At 37.5% G+C, this 20468-nt stretch overlaps 1 protein-coding gene across 3 annotated transcripts in view; it reads left to right on the top strand.

Annotated features, from left to right (window-relative positions):
* Positions 1–20468, top strand: part of OSBPL3 (oxysterol binding protein like 3) — a 96526-nt gene that overhangs the window by 37812 nt on the left and 38246 nt on the right. For all 3 annotated transcript variants that reach the window (XM_062569236.1, XM_062569237.1, XM_062569235.1), the window contains exons 2-6: positions 5765–5994; positions 15796–15912; positions 16075–16128; positions 16387–16500; positions 17365–17535. In XM_062569236.1, the coding sequence (XP_062425220.1) occupies positions 5902–5994; positions 15796–15912; positions 16075–16128; positions 16387–16500; positions 17365–17535 (549 nt within the window). In that variant the 5' untranslated portion in view covers positions 5765–5901. The remainder of the gene's footprint in view (positions 1–5764; positions 5995–15795; positions 15913–16074; positions 16129–16386; positions 16501–17364; positions 17536–20468) is intronic.

The raw sequence follows: 20468 nt of genomic DNA, 5'->3' as shown, positions 1-20468 counted from the left end.
GATGAAAACAGAAGAATAAAAGGCAATCAAGCTCATGCCGAAGCCCTGATGGGAATGTTTCTGCTGGTACCATCCCTGGGACATTATTATTAACCATCTGTACCAAGTGGTCCTTTCCAAAGCTTTTAGTATGGACTGTGAAATGATGCCATATGCCTATGACTTTGCTTATTGAAGATAACAAGCTTTTCTCTCTATTCCATTGCATGATGATCCTTCAGTTTTCTTGTGATTTGTACGTCCTTCTCTAAATATATACTGTTTCTGTTGCAAACAGTCCTGCACAATAAAGGCACATCAGCCCTGCTGTGTGAAGTATATGTGCTCCCAGGATAGGATTTGATCACAACTCAGTAGCTCTCACTTTCTCTCTCCTTTATCCTCTTCATAGGGAGACTGTGGACCCATCTCTTAGTGGGTTACAAACTGATACCTGTGGCCCCAAGGTTTATGGCTTCACACTTGAATTCTGTGTGCAGATTGTACTAGTAGCTGGCAAGGGGGCCTCTGAGACCCCACTCATTCAGGCGCCTTGTGCTAAAGAGCAACAAGCTGGCTGTCTGGCCTATTTATAAAGTGGAGTTAAGTGTGCTATGAGAGCTAACTGCTTACAGTTATAGTACAGCCATTACTGCTTGTGATTTTTTTGTATTACTAGATACGTATACACATATGCATGTGCATACCCAGCAAGTTTCATACAAACGTAATCTACCATGAATTCCCTGAGAGGAGTGAAAAAAAACTGTCAAGATTGCGCATTTAAAATTAATCATATGTCACATGCAATATTAGAGTCAATGTGTATGGTGGACATGACGAAAGATGGTATATTTATATGTACTTATACTTCAGGATACATATTGACCTATTTCTAAATTTATATAAGAGCTTACTAATGAAAGGAACTGCATCATTCACCCCAAGGGTTACTGAAACAGCAGACACTTGCATTGTTTCAGAAGCGGCTGAGTAGACCTGACATTGAAGCGTATTCTTCTTTGACATCTGACTTGATTTTGTTGCTCCGTTCTTCATTGCTCCCTGTTTGAACTTTTCCTCTCTTGGGTCAGTGAAGTAGTATGATTTAATTACATCAATATCCTTCTTAAAGAAGTGGGCTGGAAGGAGGTAACTGTTTGCATTGTGAGACTAGTTCAGTGCCATGTCATGAACCTGTACCCCTATATAATGAACATATGTGCTCAACAGAGGTGGTGATTTGGGCAGATCTAGACAGATCTAGAGACAGCATCTATTTGATGTCCTTTCTGAAATATTTCCTGTTGATAACTTTCTTGTTAGGAACTTTTGCTCTCAGAATTCATTTTAATAACTTAATTATATAAAATTATTTCCCCTTTTCCCTGTAGATTCCCAGAAATAGTACTATGTTTGTTTTATATCCTTCAATAGCATGAATCTTATGATAATTTTGGAACTCTAGTTTTCTTTCTTGAAAAGACATCTTCAGTTTTATGTGGCTTATCTGTAGTCTATAAATAACTCTTTCCCTTGCTGAGCCAGATGAGACTGTTGGATAGATTAAAGCCCACAATTTGAAACATAATAGAGAAAGCCATGAAAGCATTAGTTGGAAAATAATGCTGTTTTGTTGATCCAGGTGGATGCGAATGAATGTAACTTAGTTTTTTTAATAATTGCTAGAGAGCAAAGGTTTTAGCATGGATTCTTCTTTTTAATTCAATGAAAGTCGAGGTGGTTTGCAAATCTGATTTGCATTTCTCGGCTGTGCACTTGCTGTGCCCGTGTGACTTTCATCTGTTCTATTCTGTTGTTGCTGTTTTATCCAGAAGACTTTAATTGACTACAGCTACAGAATAAAATACACACTTCCGGTCTTGCTGCTTAAATGCTCTTTACATTGCTCTTTCACTGCTGAAACAGCTCTGAAGCAGCTGTTAAGTCTTTATTTTTCTTCCAGATCCCTGACAAAAATAATTCCCTAATGTTAATTGTGTACTGCAGTTCTCCAGATTTTTCTGAGTGTCTGCCTTTCTTGTTTTGTGAGCTGTGGGAACACTTAAATTCTGCTGCAAGCTTATTGTTTTCAGAGTTGCAAGAGATGAGCTTTGATATTGAGAACAGCCTTAAATTAGTGCTATCTTAAAGTTTTGAGGTACTGCTACTTTTCTTTTTTAATTGGTGTTCCTATTGTAAATACTGTCATATGTTTATATTTGCTTTAATTGATGTAGAAAGATAAAGCTCTTAGTAGCAGATGACAAGTAGAGATAAGTGCTGTTAACAGGTTTGGGATGCCAAAGCTAGAAATAATATCTGTTACCCTCTTACTGTTAATTCTGTAAAGTGCACCTGGTGAGATGTCATTTGTAAAAGTACTTTCTTGGCCTACTTTTATTACAGTTGCCTAGAAAGAGAAGAATTAGGCCAATACTTAGCACTTGTGAAGATCCTCATCCGAAATTTATTTGAATTTGCCTCATCTTCACACCCTTGACTTGTCTTTTTGGAACAGACCATGGTAACCAGTACTGTGTGCTTCAAGGGAAAGGTGGAAGTAAATCCTGTGGTGTGGGCAGGAGCAAAAAGATTTTGAAGCACAAGCAATTGTGTCACGATGACCTCAAAACACGACAGCCTACTGACATTTTAGCTTAGGATAATATTGATTTTTATACCTGCTTCAGAGCTTTAATTACTCTTGTTTCTTAACACACAAAATATGAGTCACCCTAGGGAGGTTCAGTCGCTGCTGCTGGCAGCCAGAGCATGAGGTCCATTTGGGATGCAGGATCAGTGTATTCATGCCTTACTGGAAGAGTAACTTGGTTATTGCTGAAAAGGAGCTATGTTTTCTTCTTCCTGAACTTCAAGAAGAAGAGAGTTCTTAAAAGAGCACAGAGTGGTTGCTGGAGTATGCAGCTATTTTGACAGAGGTTGTAGGCATGTTCAGTATTTACATACACTTTCTCATGTTAAAATTTGGAATTCTCAAGACTGTTACTGGGAAACATCAATAAAACAGTAAGAGAAAAGACTTTAAACAGAGGACAAGTTTCATCCTGTCTTTTTCAGGGCTGGTAACAAAAACCTTTTCTTCAATTCACAAAGTTAATTTGAAAGAAAAAAGGAAGATACAAAAGCCCTACTTCAGAGGTGGACTCTGTCAAAATGCTACTGCATTTTGGATTTATCCTGCCTGTCTCCTGCCCCTCATTTAAGCACCTCTGATTACATGGCTGAGTTGTCATCTTTAATTCTGCAATATCAGAGGATGGTTCAGACTTTGGGTGTACTCAACTGAATTCTGAGAAAGTGCCCATCTCTGATTCCAGAAGGGCAAATGATGTTGCTATAGGTTCCCTTAAAAGCTCAGTTAGGTGCCCAAAGTTAGGTGACATGAGTCTAAACCTGGGCCATGCCTATGTTAGCAAGTAGGGCAGTGCAATTCATGTGGACCTTTGCAGTGGACCCAGCATCCACATTGTACCTTTGTCTGCTGGTTTCATTTAATCCAGACAGGATTTGGTTTGCGTTTCTAAGACTGTTCTACAGTACACACCAAAAGGTGGTAATTTAAGAGGGAGATTTGCAAATTAAGTGCATTTCCAATCTATGTTGAAATGCTATTGTACCCACACCTTAATTTCATTTAGACTCCATACTGAACAAGATGATGATAGAAATATTCTTCTGACAACATAGCTCCTTTTTGTACTGAAATCAGTGACACTTCTTTTTTTCAGTTATCTGAAACTGCCAGGACATCTCCTCTGTTGTGTTGTGCATTTGAAATGGGCAAGGGGGGGGCTGTATAATTTATATCAGCATGCTCTGGGGATCTACTCATAAGGTCCCAATAACTCTTGGTGTTTTTAGCTGCAAATTAGCAACCTGTTTTTATCATGAAGTGTGCTATTCTTTGCCAAAATGCTAGATAATCAACATTGGAGACAAAGTGATAAATTCCTCATTTTGAACACTGAGCAGTGAAGAGTGGTACTGAGTAAACAGTGTGCATTAGTAAAACACTCGCTGCATGGTGCTTTCAAGGGGTTATCTGAACTGTAAGTTTGTCCAAAACATCTTTAGGTTCCTGTCCTGAATGTTTGACTTCTGCTTGTAAATGGAGATATTACTGTTAAACTGATCTACTAAATGCAGCTTGAACTTCATCAAGAAAGTCATGTTTCATGCTTAGTGAGCAGCTTAAAACCTGCATAAAGTGAGCTAAACCAAATCCTTCTAGAGTGGTAATCCTTAGTGAAATGCCATGTGGAAAATTTGTATTCCAGATAGGAAGAGAATGTGCACTACTGATTTCAATAGTACTTTAAGTGTAAAACCTGTGCACAAGGCTTGATTCAGTTCACTGTGCTGTTTTGTTTTTGACTACTTGTGTTTGTCGACTTTGTATCTGATGGTTACTGGAAATAACTGCGCAGGTGACTCACCAGTGAATAGTCTTAGTTTTCTTTTTCGCATGACTTCTGGAGACTGGGACTGTCTCATCACTATAGTTTCGCATAATTTTGCAAACTATAGCGGCAGGGAGAGATGTTTCTGTGGCATGCTGTTGTCTTCATCTTAAATATAGCACTTGTGTTTTTAAAAAGGGAAAGTTGAATTCTTAAAATATACCCAAAGAGTTTCACTAGGGATCTTAAAGTGCTGCTTCTCTTGAAATAGGTTTATGAGCCCCTTCAAGAAAAAATGAATGCTATTCAATACTGCATGAGCCTGGCTCAGTATGGTACGTAACTGTGAGTCTGAGCAAGCAAGCAGCTTCTGAAGTTATGCCACCTTACCTCAGAAATGGGCTTTCCCTCCTCTCTGTGGAAACTTCCTTACCTTCCTAAATACCACCGCTTGGTGGTTCTTTCACTCTTCCTCATGTGCTAATTTATTGCCCAAAACAGTAAAATCTAAAGTGGTATACAACTTGCAAAGGCCCACGCTGCCTTCCCCAGAGTTTTGGAAAGTGTCACCCTTTTGTTACGTTCTGTTTACTTTTTTAAAAAATTAAAAAAAAAAAATTACCTTGGCAACTCTTGCCCACACTGGAAATCCGTTATTTGAAGTTACTGGCATAGCTTTTATCTCTACATGCTGCAACCACTGCAGTTATTAAACAAACTATTAGTTATTCTTCCAGTCACTGACTTAGAAAACGGATGTGACAACAGTTAGAAATTTCTGATTCCAAGTAGGATTAGTTGTGCAGAGTTCTAGGTAGGTGAGTCTGCGTCATCTTTAGCCTATCTCTTGGGTTTTTTTGTGTGTGTGTTGTTTTTTTTTTTTTTTTTCCCTTGCATCCTGAAGCCACATGTACTTGCTTATATTATTAAGGACCTGGGAAAAGAGGTATCTAAGAATTTTTTTTTGTTTTATATTTTTTGGCAAGACATTTTTAGATGCTTTTTCTTGATTTTTTTTTTTTTGAGAATAATTCAGCCCTTTCTATATAGAGAGATATTAATCATATTCTGTGCATCTTTATTAATTTTTTGACTGAATTTAAAAAGATTTTGTACTTCAGTTGTGTTCTGCATAAGTAATAATGATTAAAGCATGCATTTAGAACCCAAAGTAGTTGTTGTTCCTATATGATGTTTAAAAATTACCCTAAAGCATTTGTTGAGTTAATTTCTAATGGTTACAGTAATGCAGTCCATTTATATTATCAAGGGCTTTATTATGACTTATTGGTTCATGTTGCAGGATGACAGTAAGACGGTTTGATTAATCTAATTTTTTTTGTTTTTCTTTTCCCTTTCAGGAATTTCTATGAGATGCAGATCATGCATTGGGTAAAGGATGAGTCCTGCATTTCTCTCAGGAGTCTTCCGATACATTTTCTTAATGCCCTTTTAACAGAGTCTAATTGAGTTTATGTGAAACAAATTGTCTTGAATCATGAATGAAGAAAAAAGCCTTGGTGCACCCCAGAAAATGTTATCTCCTTCAAGGAGTACAAGCAGCTGCTCCTCTAAGCAAGGAAGTCGTCAGGTAATACAACTTTTCCCTCCACCTCAGACTAAAAACTGTCAAGATTGTGTGTTAGTTTTGCTTTTGGGTATCATTGGCTCGCTTAAATTTTGTTTTCCTGTTTCCTAGGTTTCCTTCTTCTGTTTTCTGTTTTTGCTGGTGGCAGCTTCTTGTTTTCAGTCAAGTGCAGTTGGATATCAGGCAGTTGTAGAACTGGAATGATTAATTGTTAAATTCAAATTTTTATCTCATTGTATGTATGCTGCTTTTGTAGTGAAACATTGCAGCTGAAGACACTTGGTTTCTTTGATCCTGGAATCCTAAATCTTCCCTAGAAGGTACCACTTCTGTGGTAGCATATTGTGTATCTGCTCTGCTTATTTCAAGTTACCAGGGAAAGATGTGCATGTATTTGTGAAAAAGAATATTTTTTTTCCTGAAACTTGACACAGAGCCCCTATTGAAATTGAAAATGTGCCTAGAAGTGCTGATGTAGGACTGTACTTAAGAAAATATGTTGCATGATGCATCTGAATGCCTCGTACTGTGTGAAACACCAAACCAGGCTTTGTTTACTGCAGAGATTTATTTATTTATTTATTTATTTTTAACTTATATGCCTATGAGTATTTGTGCTGACAAGTGAGACTGTTGAAGACAGCTCTTCTTTGCGGTCAGGAAAAACTGACCTGCAGCCATACTGAGAATTAAGCTTGGAACGCAATCCAGCCATGCTTACAAAAAGAATGTGGGCTGTGTGCTCGACATAAAGTTTTATTTGTACAGATACTGGCTTAGTGGCGCTTTTGAAGCTGCCTTTGGTTGAAATTTTAATTGGATTTGAGCATCCAAGTCCCCTGAAAGCTTTGCAGACCTCAGCTGTGTTTTGAAATAGCACCTGCTTTTCTTGACTTTGTGGCCCTCCACACACCATTGGGAAGGCTAACAAATTTCTGAATAATTTCTGCCTTTTAAAGTGTTGTGATTGAAAGAAGTGTTATGCACATCTAGTATGCTGAGCAAGGAGATTCTTGCTTTCAGGATACTCTTGGTTTCTTGCAGTATTTTTCTCATATCCTCAGTATGAGAACCTCAAAAAAGAGTTTAATTTAAAACATTAGTATTGTCTGTTCCAACAGCTAATGTCAATCAAGCGATGTTATGTAGTATTGTAATAAGATTTATATGAGCATGACTAAATCCACTAGAATGTTATGCAGCCATTAAAAGTACTTATATTTATGCAGAGGGAATTTCTGCAGAAAGTCTGTTCACTTCCATTTAACTACCAAATCTATTGAATAGCTCAACTTTCTTGTCCAGGAATTACATTGTTAGCCAGTCCCATTTCTTAACCAAAGGAACAGAAGTTCTCTCACTCCTTCTTTGGAAGAAAGGAATAATTTAATAAGGTTCAATATTACCTTATCTCTTTCTGGATTTGTAGTCTTTGAAAGCCTATTAAAAAAATGCAAGGTATAGCTGACAGAGGTGAGAGTTGCAACTTATTTATTCATAATCTTGGTACATCCATGTTCATTTGTTATAGTCAGGCAGATGATAAGTTGCTTCATATACCTATCAGATCTGGTTAAATGGAGGTATAAAGTGGGTTGCTTCCTAGTGTATATTGAAGGCAACATGGTTTTTGTTTCCTCATGATAGTATGGAGCAGGGTGTGAGGTGTCTCTGCTGTGATTAATGTTCCAGTATTTCTCTTCTGTTCACGATTGGTCATTGCAGCACCAAGTAAGTAATAGCATGCTTCTGTATCTATGGAACCTGAAGCACGTCAGTTCAGTGAGGGTCCATATCTTCTGTTAATTACAGAACCAAGCCCACAGAAGTTGAGGGAGTTCAAGTTGCTGCTTGTAGGCTATGAAAAGATCACAAAGTAACGCTAAAAGCTCTGACCAAGAGCAAAGCAAGCAGAGAACTTAGAAACACATTTTTCAGAAGTTACATGTGCTTCTCAAGGCTCCACTTATGTTTTTTCTTTTTTTTTTTTCTTAATGAGAATTTATAGTGTTTGTAGGGGATTTTTCAATACCTTTTCTACTCCTTCCTTTAGTGTGTAGTAACTTCTTAGATTAGATACATTATACTATAACTTTCTTTGCATCTAGCCATTGCTGAAGTGATCAAGAGGTCTTCCCTCAATCTAGTTAAATCTAGAAGAATAAAACCTCCAATTAATTCTAAATTGTGGGGTTTTTTTCTTTTTTTTCTCCCCCCTTCTTCCCCTCCCCCGAGTTGTCAGTGTTTATGTGCGTGGCTGTGTTATTACTGTTCCTTCCTTAATTCCCTGTTGCTTTGGATGTTTTACACATGGCTGATTTCTCATATTGAAGTTGTCATGCAGTTTGCAGAACAAACTGTTTTGCTGGGGAAAACAAAGACTTAAATATCCTGTACAACATACACTCTGTCTGGATAGTTACTTGAAAAAAACTTGTGCTGATTATTTTTTCCTTTTTTTTTTTTTTTTTTTTTTTCGTTAATTGTAGTTCGTGCTGATACCATGTTTCGGTGAATGTTTTGATAAATAGTTATTTGCTGCATATGGAAAGATAGACCTTTAGGATTAACACAGGTGGTACTCCACAGGGCTGACATACCAGCCTGGACACAGCAATCCTTTGGGTGAAGAACAGTTCTCTTCTGCCTTCTGCTCCCTGAAAGCTTCTAGTCTTGCAAATTATTGAGGTTTATGTTTATGTCTTGTTAAGTATACCCTTATTTTACTAGTATAAGGCTTGAATTTTTGCACTAAACAAAAAGGAAATCAAGATCTTTCTCAGCATTCCTTTACATCAGAAGATTTCATTATACATTTGATCAAGTAGAATTGTTTATATCATTAATAACTTCTTTTGCACTTAGCCTCTTGGACCAGTAAGTTGAGAGCTTCACAGTCCACCCCTACTAATACTCACCTGCTCGGGGCTGACAAGACTGTGGATAAGGGAAGTTTTTGAGTGTTAATTTATCCTTTTCATATGCATGTTGGTTTAAATAACAACACTTAAATCTTCTATTAAGAGAAAGCCAACTGTATGAAGTTGTGTAACACTTTAAAAACAAACAAAAAAAACTCCACTAAGAATCCCCTAATTATAACCAAAAAAGTACCATATGCACAACTTAGCTCTAGTAGAATTTTTATTTGCAAACCCTGGAAGAAAAGTGCCATTTAACACCAGTGTTTTATTAGCAATATCATTAAAATAAGTAGATTTTCTGTATGCTCTGCTGAGTGGATGGTGGAGTATAATGTTCTTTCCTTTGTCTTCCAGTTGCATGGAAGATTTCTTACTCTTCCTGCAAACATTTGTGCCCCTCTTGGGCACAAGCCTGCAGAACCAGGCTCTTCTTTGCTTGCTAGATAACAACAGCCTGGCTGCTGCTTCTTATTTTGCCAAAAGGACTATGCTGCTTATCTGACAACGCAGTTCTTTTAATCCGATTAAGTGGAAAGAAACTCTGAAAAGCTCAGGAGTAAAGGAATCATGCTAGATTTTTTTGAAAAATTAGTGAGGCCTGAGTTGTGAGCCTCCCCGTTTTCCAAAGCAGGGGCTCCACTGCAGGTATGCACTGGCACCCAGGACCAAGTAGTAACTTGAGACTTGGGTATAGAATCATGGTGGTATTAGGCTACCTCTGGGGTTCCAATGTCTGCTAAAATTAGGTTATTAGTCCCTGCAGAGCAACATGTGAAAATGCTGTGGAGCATAAATAGAGTCCTGTGATGCGCAAGTTGGTCCACTGTCACACGGAAGACTTGATTTAAGCAGTGCTGCAGGACTTGGAGATACCTCTTCCTTCCTTTGCTAATCTTAATGCCATTTTTTTTTGCCAGGTGCAACACACTTGCAGTGTGAGCTGAGGACACTGACAGTTGATCCTTTTCAGTGGAAACTGAAAAAAGTGAACTTAGTGAAGTTCACCTTCACCTTAAAGCCCCATAATAGGGAGGAGGTTACTGCCACATCCACCTCTGTGATATTTTCTCCCTGCTCTGCTTCAGTCATATAAAGGGATGTCTTCCACAGAGAGACAATTCTAACTTTTTTGGGGAGGAAGGAAAGCTGTTGTTGATCATCTTTAAATTTAAACTGACATATGATCAAAAGAAGATATATTATGGTAGTAATTTTTAAGTCTAATATGTTAACCAACTTTTTAAATAGATACAATAGGGGAAAGTTTTATAGCAGGAAAACTGCTTTAAAAAAAACCTTATGTTCTAGAAAAGAAAATTAAATCACTTCTGCCAATTTATGAACCATAATAAATGCTTTAGTTGCAGCTGATGCAAACCCTTATCCTCCACAAAGCAGCTTTCTATTTTTGGCACTTTAAAATATGCAGTACAACTGACTGTTTTCCACTGGAAAAGTCCGGCACTCTCATCTGTTTCGTTGAAGGAGCTACAAGAGCAGTCATCAGTCTGAGAGCCATTCAAACTCATTACTTCATTCCCCCTTCTGAAATAATTTATGGCCCTGAGGAGTTGTATGGTACAGAGTACTACAGAAAATCAGGATATTTTTAGTTTGTTAAATAAAGAAAATAACTAGTTATCTAATGACAGACTTATCTCTGAAGACCAAAGTGTGTGGTTTGCATTCTTTTTTTTTTTTTCTCCAGCTACAGAGCAGATATAACCCAAGTAGCAAATATAATACAAATTTCCAGTGCTGATCTAAAATGAAGACCACGGGTAGCAAATGCAGTGATCATTTTGTGCAGATATTGGCCCATTAAAATATAAAATCTTTCGAAGTGTCATAACCTTAAGACAGTACTATCTTGGACATCAGGCCAATGGCAATATTAATGTCATTCATCTGTGGTTTTTTTTTTATTATTATTTATCACTATGATGTGGGGTATTTTTTCTCAGTTCCTTGCTGTGGGATAAGAATCAGCAAAATGGAGCATAATCTAAATGCTTCCAGCAGCTTTCAGGAAATCCTGTATTTCCAATTTGCTCCTCTGCTATTTCAGACAGATGAGAACAGATGATAACCAACCAGCCTGAGTCATTTGCCTTAATTTTAGAGAGTGAGCATTTTTCTTTTGCAGCTGGTTCCAGCAATAGCAACTAAAACTTCTTTTTCATTAAACAAGATGTCAGATCTCTCTTGCAAAACAAAGTATTGATCAAGGACTTACAGGGTTTGGGTCAAGAGCAAAATGGATCCAAAACCAGTCACAGCAGCAGTGTTTTGGAAACTGTGGGAATTTAGGGATTCAGATAAGAAAGATTTGACTCCTCTGGCTAGTTGGATGTGATACAGAACCAAATAAATGCCTGTTCTTGTTGCTTATGGCTGTGTCTTATAGTTATCTAACAATTTCTCCTAAACTGTTAATTCTCTCTACTGTTCCTTGTCATTCCTTGAGCAACTTGGAGGTTAATTAAGAAGTCCTTGTGCTTCTAAAAGGATCTAGTTCAGCTGGCTTTAAAGCTTCCTTTAACTAAAGTTTGCAACTGAAGAAGCCAGAGGCTCCCAGAGAACAAGGCAGAAATGTGAGTAAGAGACTTCTCATCTGAGATTTGGCAGGATCACATTTAATGCTGTGAGCTTGGCATGTAACTATACCATAAGAGGCTCCTTCAGTCTCAGCTGGAACCCACTTAGTGTGAAGCAGTGCATCCCCTTCAGCTTTTCCTCCTGTTTTCACTCTCACTAATTGCAAAAAAAAAAAAAAAAAAAAAAAAAAAATGTCTTGCAAGGCCCCTTTGGGGACTAGAGGAACAGTAAGAAATGTGGCTCGCCTACAGGAGCTTGTAGGAGATGTCCTGCACCTGGAATGCAGGAGTGGCCTAGACAAAATTTACGCATGATGCAGACTAGGATGTGCTATGTATTTAAAAGTTTTATCTGAACCAAGTATGTTCCAGGTGAATGTAGCTAGCTGAGTCATCTCTCAGCTGCTTCCTTTTCTTTCTCACTTCAATGTAGCATGGATCTGTCTCACTTCAGAAGCCCATTTCTTCCTAAGTTTATCCTTAAAGAAAGGTGAATCTGCATTCTGGTATCTTTTTGGCTGTGCTCAGCTTTAGCCATGCTTTTCTCCCACAAATTGGCCCCTCTGTCAACCATATAATGTTCTTAAGCTGAACAAAAGTCCATGAGAATTGGATCTAGTGTTCAAGAAACTTGCTTCATTAGGCTTAATCCTAGAATTTTAGAAAGGGTTTACTGTTCAGTAGTCTTGATTTAAGATTAATTTTCAATGGAAAGTTGTGTTTGGGGACTGCAGTTTAACACATTTTAGCTAAGGCAGTGGAAACTGCCTGCCTGGTAAGCTGCTCTTGACAGATTCAGGCAAAAGAACTTTTAAGTTTTTCTGGCCAATTTCAAGAAGGAGGGAAAGAAACATACCAAAACACACTATTCTTTTTAAACTTGTAGGTACTCTCATTAGTTCTTAATCAAATCCTTCAGCTTTCTCACTTAAAAAAAAATTACCCTTTTTCCATTTTAAATATTTACCTTTATTGAAGATTTGAAATTGGTCAATGCCAAGATTGGTTTTTATATTGGCTCATTTAGTAGAACTTGCTTCCTGAGGAGAGGAAATCTTGTCCACATGTGGACCCTTTAGCAGCAGTCATTTTAGCTGTTGCTCAGTTAATGTGAATTGTAAAATTGATTTCTTGCCCTGAACAGCAACTGCTGTCAACCTTTCATTTGTAACTGCCCGACAAATAGTGTTTCCATTTTGTAGGTTATAAAGTATTGTTCTTTGCCAAGAAGTATCTAATTACCACATGAAAATATGACTTGGTGAGATTAAAATGAGTGTGGTTGTGAGTTTTTTGTTATTTGTTTGGGTTTTTTTAGTGCTTCCAGTTTGCTAGTAGGATTAGAAGGATGTTATGGCACTGCACTAATGTTGCAAAATGAGCTGAGGTTATGTAACAAATTTTTCCCAGTACTAAAGGGAAGAGAATTAAATTGTTGAAAAATAAATACCTGTGGTTGTCACTGCACCCTGTTTGGGAGCTGGATTGGCATGCTGTTAGGTTGGGATATGGAGAAATTCTTTTTCCTTTTTATGCCTGTGCAGCTGTGGGTGCTTCTGCCAGGACTACCGGCTGCAAGTTCCCTGAGAGCTGTGTTGGAGGAAGCTGGGCAAGAGAGAGGTGCTGTGGCAGGAGGATGGCTGGATGATGTCCCAGGCAGTGATACGGTGATGGGATTTTACTGCAGTGAAGAATCTTCAGAGCAAAATGCAGAATGATCTGTTGCATGCTACTTAGCTTTGTAGGAATTTGTAAAATTTAGTGTTACAACATTATACCATTTTTGATGACAGAAATCAGTGCCTCAGAATATCATCTTAACAATCCCAATGTTTGTGATTTAATATAAGAGTTAATAAATAATCTTGAGTGGGGAGGAGGAATCCAAAACCACACACATTTAGTGGCCTAATATTTCCATTTATGGCAAGCTCATAGACTGGAATGCTGTGCCAAAAAAAAAAAAAGCCCATAAGTATTGTGGCTTATAACTGCCTTTGTACTCAAATAGCTGTGAAACTGCAGCTAGCAGACTTCACTTAACTGTCATGCTGATGGCATGAGCTGATGCTCAGCTTCATTCTCTCCCTGCTTCATCCAGCAAAGATTTGTTGTGCTGTCGGTCTCTAGCAGCAGGTGAGAGCAGTGTGCCCTGCTCCAGCTTGTGCTGCACTGATGTGCTGGAGCTGCAGCCCAAGACCCAGCCCAGATGGGTTTTGTTCTCCATTCAGCCCACTTATTCCTAATGTCTGAGTAACCTTTCTGTTCCCAGATCTGATATGGTAATTTGTGTCAGGGCAGGAAAGGGTTGGTGATTATGAAGAATTACAAGCTCGTCCCAAGAAAGGAAAGATCAAAAGTAAAGAATATGGAACATAGCTTCTGATTTTTCAATTGGGGAAAATGTGAATTTATGACTGTTGGCTGTAATAATAAATGGTAATAGCATAATAATAATAATAATGATATTTAAGTAGCCATCAAAAATATTCCAAAACTGGAAGGAATAAAGGAACTGCTTATTACAAATCTGCCAAGAATAAAATAAAAGGCTGTAAGGGCACAGATGTCTGCTATGGTAACAACTTCATTTAGGACAGCTGCAATTTTGGCTCACCTTCAGGTAGTAGAACATCGTTGGGTGTTCTTTTAGGGTATTTAATGGTAGGAGGTGCTTAGCATCACATTTCTAATACCTGTGTGTGGCCGGTTATGTGGTGCTGGCAGGATGAACTCCCATCCAGGGAAGCAGACTGTCCTTGCAGTTTGTTCTATGAAGTGCAGGTGTAAGGAGAATAATAAAATGGAGTAGTTCCTCCAGGAGCATGGGCAAATGAGAGTTTAATGAGCTGTTTAATGAATGCCTGTTTCAGGATGGTTTGCTGATTATGCCTTGTTGCTCTAGTAATGAGCATTTAAGGATTCCAGGGGTAGAATGTTGCATTTTTTTTTTTTTGCACTTATCAAATACATTTGTTCCCATTTAATTTTGTGAAGAGTGAATGTCTCTAAATTCTGTGACTTTTTAAATTAGTTTTAAGTACTGTTCTCTATCAAAGGGAAAATAACATGAGTCCAAAGTAAACTTTTAAGAGATGTCTTTTGTCAAATTAAAAAGTGCAGAAAAACATCCCCCATATCAGCAACTTAGAATTGCTTGTAGCTAGGGATGGATCAAAGAGCATTGCTCGCACACTGCAGATTTTGTTTCGTTTTTGTTTTAGAGCTTTTGGGTCAGTTAGGTTTTATGGGGAGTGCTTCCCTACATAATTTACATGAAGGCCGACAAATATTCACCTATCTGGTGTAGTTCTATTTTTCCTTTAGTGTTTCATGCTAGTCCTTTTTATCATTAAATTCTACAGGTTAAAAGGTTCTCCGTCTTTTTCACATATACAGCAATAGTGCTATCACATGCAACTTTTTATCAGTTAATAACAATTTCTAGTTCTGCCAAGTCCTATGATAGCTGACTAGATAATTTATAAGAGTGAGATTTCAGATCAGAAGAATTAAAATTTGTATTATATTGTCAATTAGCAGTTTTTCCATAAATAAGAACTTTAAAAATGCCACCAGGTTTATTCTGTATTGTATATTGCTGCACGGTCTTCCGTTTAAGAGTTGCTCACATCAGAAAAGAGATCATCTTTAGATTAGAGATTTAGATGAAGAAGAGTGGTGTTTATTTTTTATTGTCTGTCTTTACCTAGTGTCCCTTGTAGTATTTGCATTGCTTCCCTGGCGTTTTCCTGTATTTGTATTATTTTATTCTTTTACTTTAGGGAGAGAACAACTCACAGCAAAACACAAAACCTTGACTTGCTGACTACAGGCAAAAGAATATTATAGAAGAGGTCTTCATTTTCAGTCTTTTACTTCTACCTCATAACGTACAAAATAGCATAGGCTGTTTCCGCCCGTGACAGCGGAAAGCTTTTTATGCTGAACTGTGGCTACCCTGTGGCTATGCACTATGCGTATGTGTAAGTAAAGAGAAAGATATATATATATATATATATATAATTCTAGTAAGCACGTATATTCAGCAAGAGATGGTGTCAGAAAAATTGCATTTTGCTTAGTTTATATTGTCACTCTCAATCTAAAAGAGAATCAGGTCTCTTCGGAGATAAGTAACAAAGACTAAAGAAGGATCTAAGGTTAGATTTCAACATTCTTTTGTTTTCTTTTACATACAGCCTTTCACTTCTTGAATCTCTCCTAATAATTCTGTTCTTTGGAAGAAATAAGATCTAGTTTTGAATTTTCTGTTTAAGCAGGACAGCTGGGAAATTGTAGAAGGGCTCCGGGGAGCAATGAATTGTACCCAAGAACCACAGAAGCAGGAAGGCTGCTTGCTGAAAAAGAGGAAATGGCCTTTGAAAGGCTGGCACAAGGTAGGAAAGAAATGTATTTGAAAGCCTGATGTCGTGTGAATGTGACTTGCATGGTATATTGTCATTGCAAAAAGATTATTTAAAAGTAGTTCTTTTAAGAAAATAGGTAAGTTGTTTCCTGATTTTTTTTTTTTTAAGACTTCTCTGCTTTTCTGCTTGCAGAGATACTTCTTTTTGGACAGAGGGATTTTGAAATATTCTAAATGCAAAGCAGATGTAAGTAGTCCTAAACCCTTTAAGGTCATTACAAGGTAAATACAGTATTTTATCTCAAATATTACTATTTCCGTATTATTGGGGAATGGAAATAAAGTTTCAACCGTTCTAAATATAAGGTTTTTTGGTGGGGGAATGATGGCTTTAGCAGTTAGTCTGTCCTTTTGCACCATTGCAGAGTAATCATAGTGGTTTTACTATGGATGTTGTTTTTTTTTTCCTTTTTAGGATTTGTTTTATTTATTTTATTTTTTGTAGATAGAGAGAGGGAAGCTTCATGGCTGTATTGATGTTGGACTTTCTGTGATGTCTGTAAAGAAATCAACAAAATGTATAGATTTGGATACAGAAGAGCAGATATACCATCTGAAGGTAGATCTTCAAGATCACTAACTGTTAACCATTTAACCATTTAATCATTAAGTGTGTATAAACAAGTATGCAGCTTCTCTTGCTTTTGCACGTGCTTTTGCTTGCTCCTGTCTGTGCGCATGCTCCCTTTTTTAGAAGAGTAAGAGGTCTATTAGTTACACTGATAACTTAGTTTTTAGCCATAGCAGACTAGTTTTACACTTTATGACTTGAGAGGCCTTATTGTACTGTTTCATAGTCAGTAACTCTTACAAATTTATTCTATGAATAGAAACTTGGATGATGCCTCATGTTCAGCTGTTTTTTGCATTCAGCATTTTTTTCAGCAAAGGTTATGCCCTTACTGCACAACTGCTTTTACTTCAAATAGTGATATCATGCTGTTCATCTTATCTGCACGGAGTTTTCTATACAGTTAAAGGTGTAGACTTGTCTCTCCTTTCTTGTGTAATAGTTGGTCTGATTAGCGATTGATGATGTGATGATTTCCTCACTGAATCAAAATGCCATTAATGCTTAGTTAAACTTTGCTAAATCTTAATAAATGGCAACTATGAAATGATAAATTAAATAGTTTTGTTGTATCATTTCTTTCATTCTAGAAGTTACTAAGCACTGTGTTCTGCATTAATACTATAACTATGGTAATTGAAATTTCTTTCTCTTGAATTTATACGATGACTAATCTGTTGTGTTCAAGCTCATATAGAATACCCTTTAGTAGGAGCATCATTAGAAGAACTTAACTGATGTCTTGTCAATAAAAGTTGGCCAGGTTCGCTGCCTAGCAGGCGGAAAATACATTAGGGTTTTTTCATTAACAATTTTGAATATGAATGTTCTAAAACTTGAAATTTCATGTAGGTGAAATCTCAGGAATTGTTTGATGAGTGGGTAGCAAAACTTCGTCATCACAGAATGTATCGTCAGAACGAGATCTCCATGTTTCCCCATGATGTCAGTAACCTTTTCTTCACTGTGTCTTCTACTGCGGAGTCTGTCCCTGTCACATGTGATTCTGTTCCAAGTAGAAAGGTAATGGTTCTGATTTATAGATTAATGAGCTTTCATCAGGGATTAAATTAGCCTGACTTGTGGTTAATAAGTAAAGAACATAATGGAAGAAGTTTGCAGCTATGATCTGAAATGTCAAGAGCAAAATGATATTATTTATATTGCTCCCAGGTAGTTGTGTGTGTGATGCTGCTAAAAACTGAGGACTCTCACTTAATACCCAATTTTAAAAGTCATCATGAAAAATATAATTTACTTCATTAAAACCATAAGACAACATTATAAATTTGAAATGTACATCATTGTTTAGTATGTGCTGGTGAATATTAGTGTGGGGACACAGAAGAACATTCAGCTAGAGGGGTTTTTTTCTTAGCTTTTTTTCCATTTATTGTCTAGCTAGTAAGACTTCTTAACTGTTTACATTGATATATCAGACTGTACTCAGCTGAGGAGTATATTAAGTTTATTATAGAGCCACCATCTGTGACTACTATTTATATTTTTAACTGAGGCAGAAGCATCATTCAGACAAATGCGAGTGTTGTGCTGGGGGTGGATATGTGGTCTGGGTGGGCCCAGTCAGCTGTGCACTCCTTTTTGACTAAAAGCCACCCCTGCTACTTTCACCTGGATACAATCTCCATACCCCAAACAGGCTGCACACTGACTGGCTGGTGTAGCAATAGGTGCTTTATTTGTCTCCTAGCTGAGGTTTTCGTTCCCCTAGCTATATTGGTGTATGTTCTGAGTGGGCTTGTTTCATGTCACACCTACAGCTTAAGAATTTTCCTCCCTGGATTGATGGAATTTCTTCTGAGCTGTCAGCAACATGTTTATCAACACTTGCTCATGGAAACAGCACACTACTGCTTAAAAGGTTTTTAGGCCTTTGCTAGGGATTCCATCTATATAGAGTTTTAGGGGGCTGTTTAGAATTGCTATGTAAACCAACCCATTATTCTTTTTTCCAGATGTCCTTTTTGCCTTGGGAAATATCAAGCGTCACATTACATGCCCTAGTATTGACGATAACAAAACTGTGAGGAAAGGCATGTCTCTTTCTTACTCTGAGAGACTACTAGAGCCAGCATCTCTTAAGTGTGTGTCTGTACAAAACTAAATCTGTATTGCTCTAGAACTTATTGTTTGGTTCTTGGGACAGCTACATTAATTTGAACAATGTCCTTATTTCTAAAGTCTGTTGGTTAGCTCCATGGGGCTTAGTGTATGTCTATAGGACCCTGGAGGGGTTTTGTCACCTTGGAGGAACTGTCTTGTGACTGGGGAAGAGCTTTCCCAGACACAAGCATCTGGCTGGACAGCTTTTTGCTAGCGGCTGGCGGGGAGGGCATCTGTGTGAGCTGGCAGCTGAAAGAACAGTAACTCTCCCTCTGGGGATGCGCTCTTCTGCAAAGAGCTGCTGCCCATGGCACCTCAGCGGCTCTAACCGCCTGCTCCTCTGACACTGCATCTGCAAGGAACTGGAGAAACCTCCTGGGACAGCTTTGTCCTTTTCTCCCTCAAGATGGTTAGGCTGCAGAGGGAGAATATTGAGGGCAAAAGCAGGTCATTGCAAACCTCATGGTTTCAGTATGCCTGTGCTCTCCAAATAAAGACCATGTGACCAATGTATTTAAAATATGTGCTTATTGTCAGAAAAGGTAACCATTTCTTCTTTGACATAAGACTTTAATTCACTTTTAATCCAGATTTGCACTGTAAAGAAGCCCTTCTTATTTTCATGTGAAAAATAGAAATGGATAGTTCTTAAGCTACAGTTAATCACCTTAACTTTTTTGAAGTTAATGGAGGTTTGCCAATTTACACCAACCCTAGGTTAATGCTAGTTGCTATCAGTCCAGTAATTTAAGTTATTTTGAAAAAGATACATCAAACAATCTTTGCATTTTATTTGCTCTTAGAAACACAGAGTCAGTTTTCATGTCTGGGAGAGGGAGTGTATGTGTCTGTACATGTTTACGTAAAATACTTGTATTCTAAATCTTAGCACTACTGATCTAAAACAAAAGTATGCTAAGTGGAGCTATACCAACTCGATCCATTCCCTGTTCCCTGGCAATGCCTTCTTCCTTCTTCCTTTCTGCTCATGCCCCTAATATATGAATTCTGAAAAAGAGTTTGGTTATATGCAATAGGTTTTGAAGAGACAATCTGGGATTTGCTCACAAAACTTGTATAAATCTAGTTTACATGTATTTGGAAAGGTGCTGGGATGATTGTGTATAGATGGCTTTGTGTATATATAGATTAATAAAGCTCACACAGTTACCTTTATGTAGTATTGAAATAGCTACACCTATGTAGATTAATAAGAAAGTAAGTGTGTATGTTGATGCTTACTGATATTTGGTACTGACTATATAAATTGGGATCATAATACTGAAGAAGTCACCTAGATAGTACAATCTATTTTACCTTACAACTCAAGATGGGTCATTATACTGTGAGTTTGAAAAGGCTAGCTAAGACAACTGCAACTATTACTGAGATACAGAGGAAATTTCCTATGAATAGATTAAAAAGTAGAACTACCTCAGATTTTGATACAAGGTGAGCCAAGAGGTAACAAAGTGTGCAAAGTATAAATCCCTTAGAGAGGAGCCAAATGACCTCGTCAGCTTTTCTCATAACCCTATAGTAAAGTTGTCATGTAATGGTACTTCAAATGAAACAACATATTTAAAACTGTTTTTAAATAAAATAATTACATGTTTTGTCAACATCTTACACAACTTCCTGACGTAGGCCTTACTGAAGACAAAAGGATTCATCGAGTCTAAAAAGTAATTAGGCATTTGGATGACCAGTAGTTGTAGTTGCACTAGAAAAGACAGCAGCATTCTAAGCCACTAAGAAATGAAAATAATACTGCATATAAATCTTTTTCCCATTAGGAACTGCTTAATTGTACTGCTTAATTAGCTCTTATG

Source organism: Rhea pennata, chromosome 2, assembly GCF_028389875.1.
Source record: "Rhea pennata isolate bPtePen1 chromosome 2, bPtePen1.pri, whole genome shotgun sequence".
NCBI classification, from domain to species: Eukaryota; Metazoa; Chordata; class Aves; order Rheiformes; family Rheidae; genus Rhea; species Rhea pennata.
This window is presented reverse-complemented; position numbering and strand designations above follow the sequence as displayed.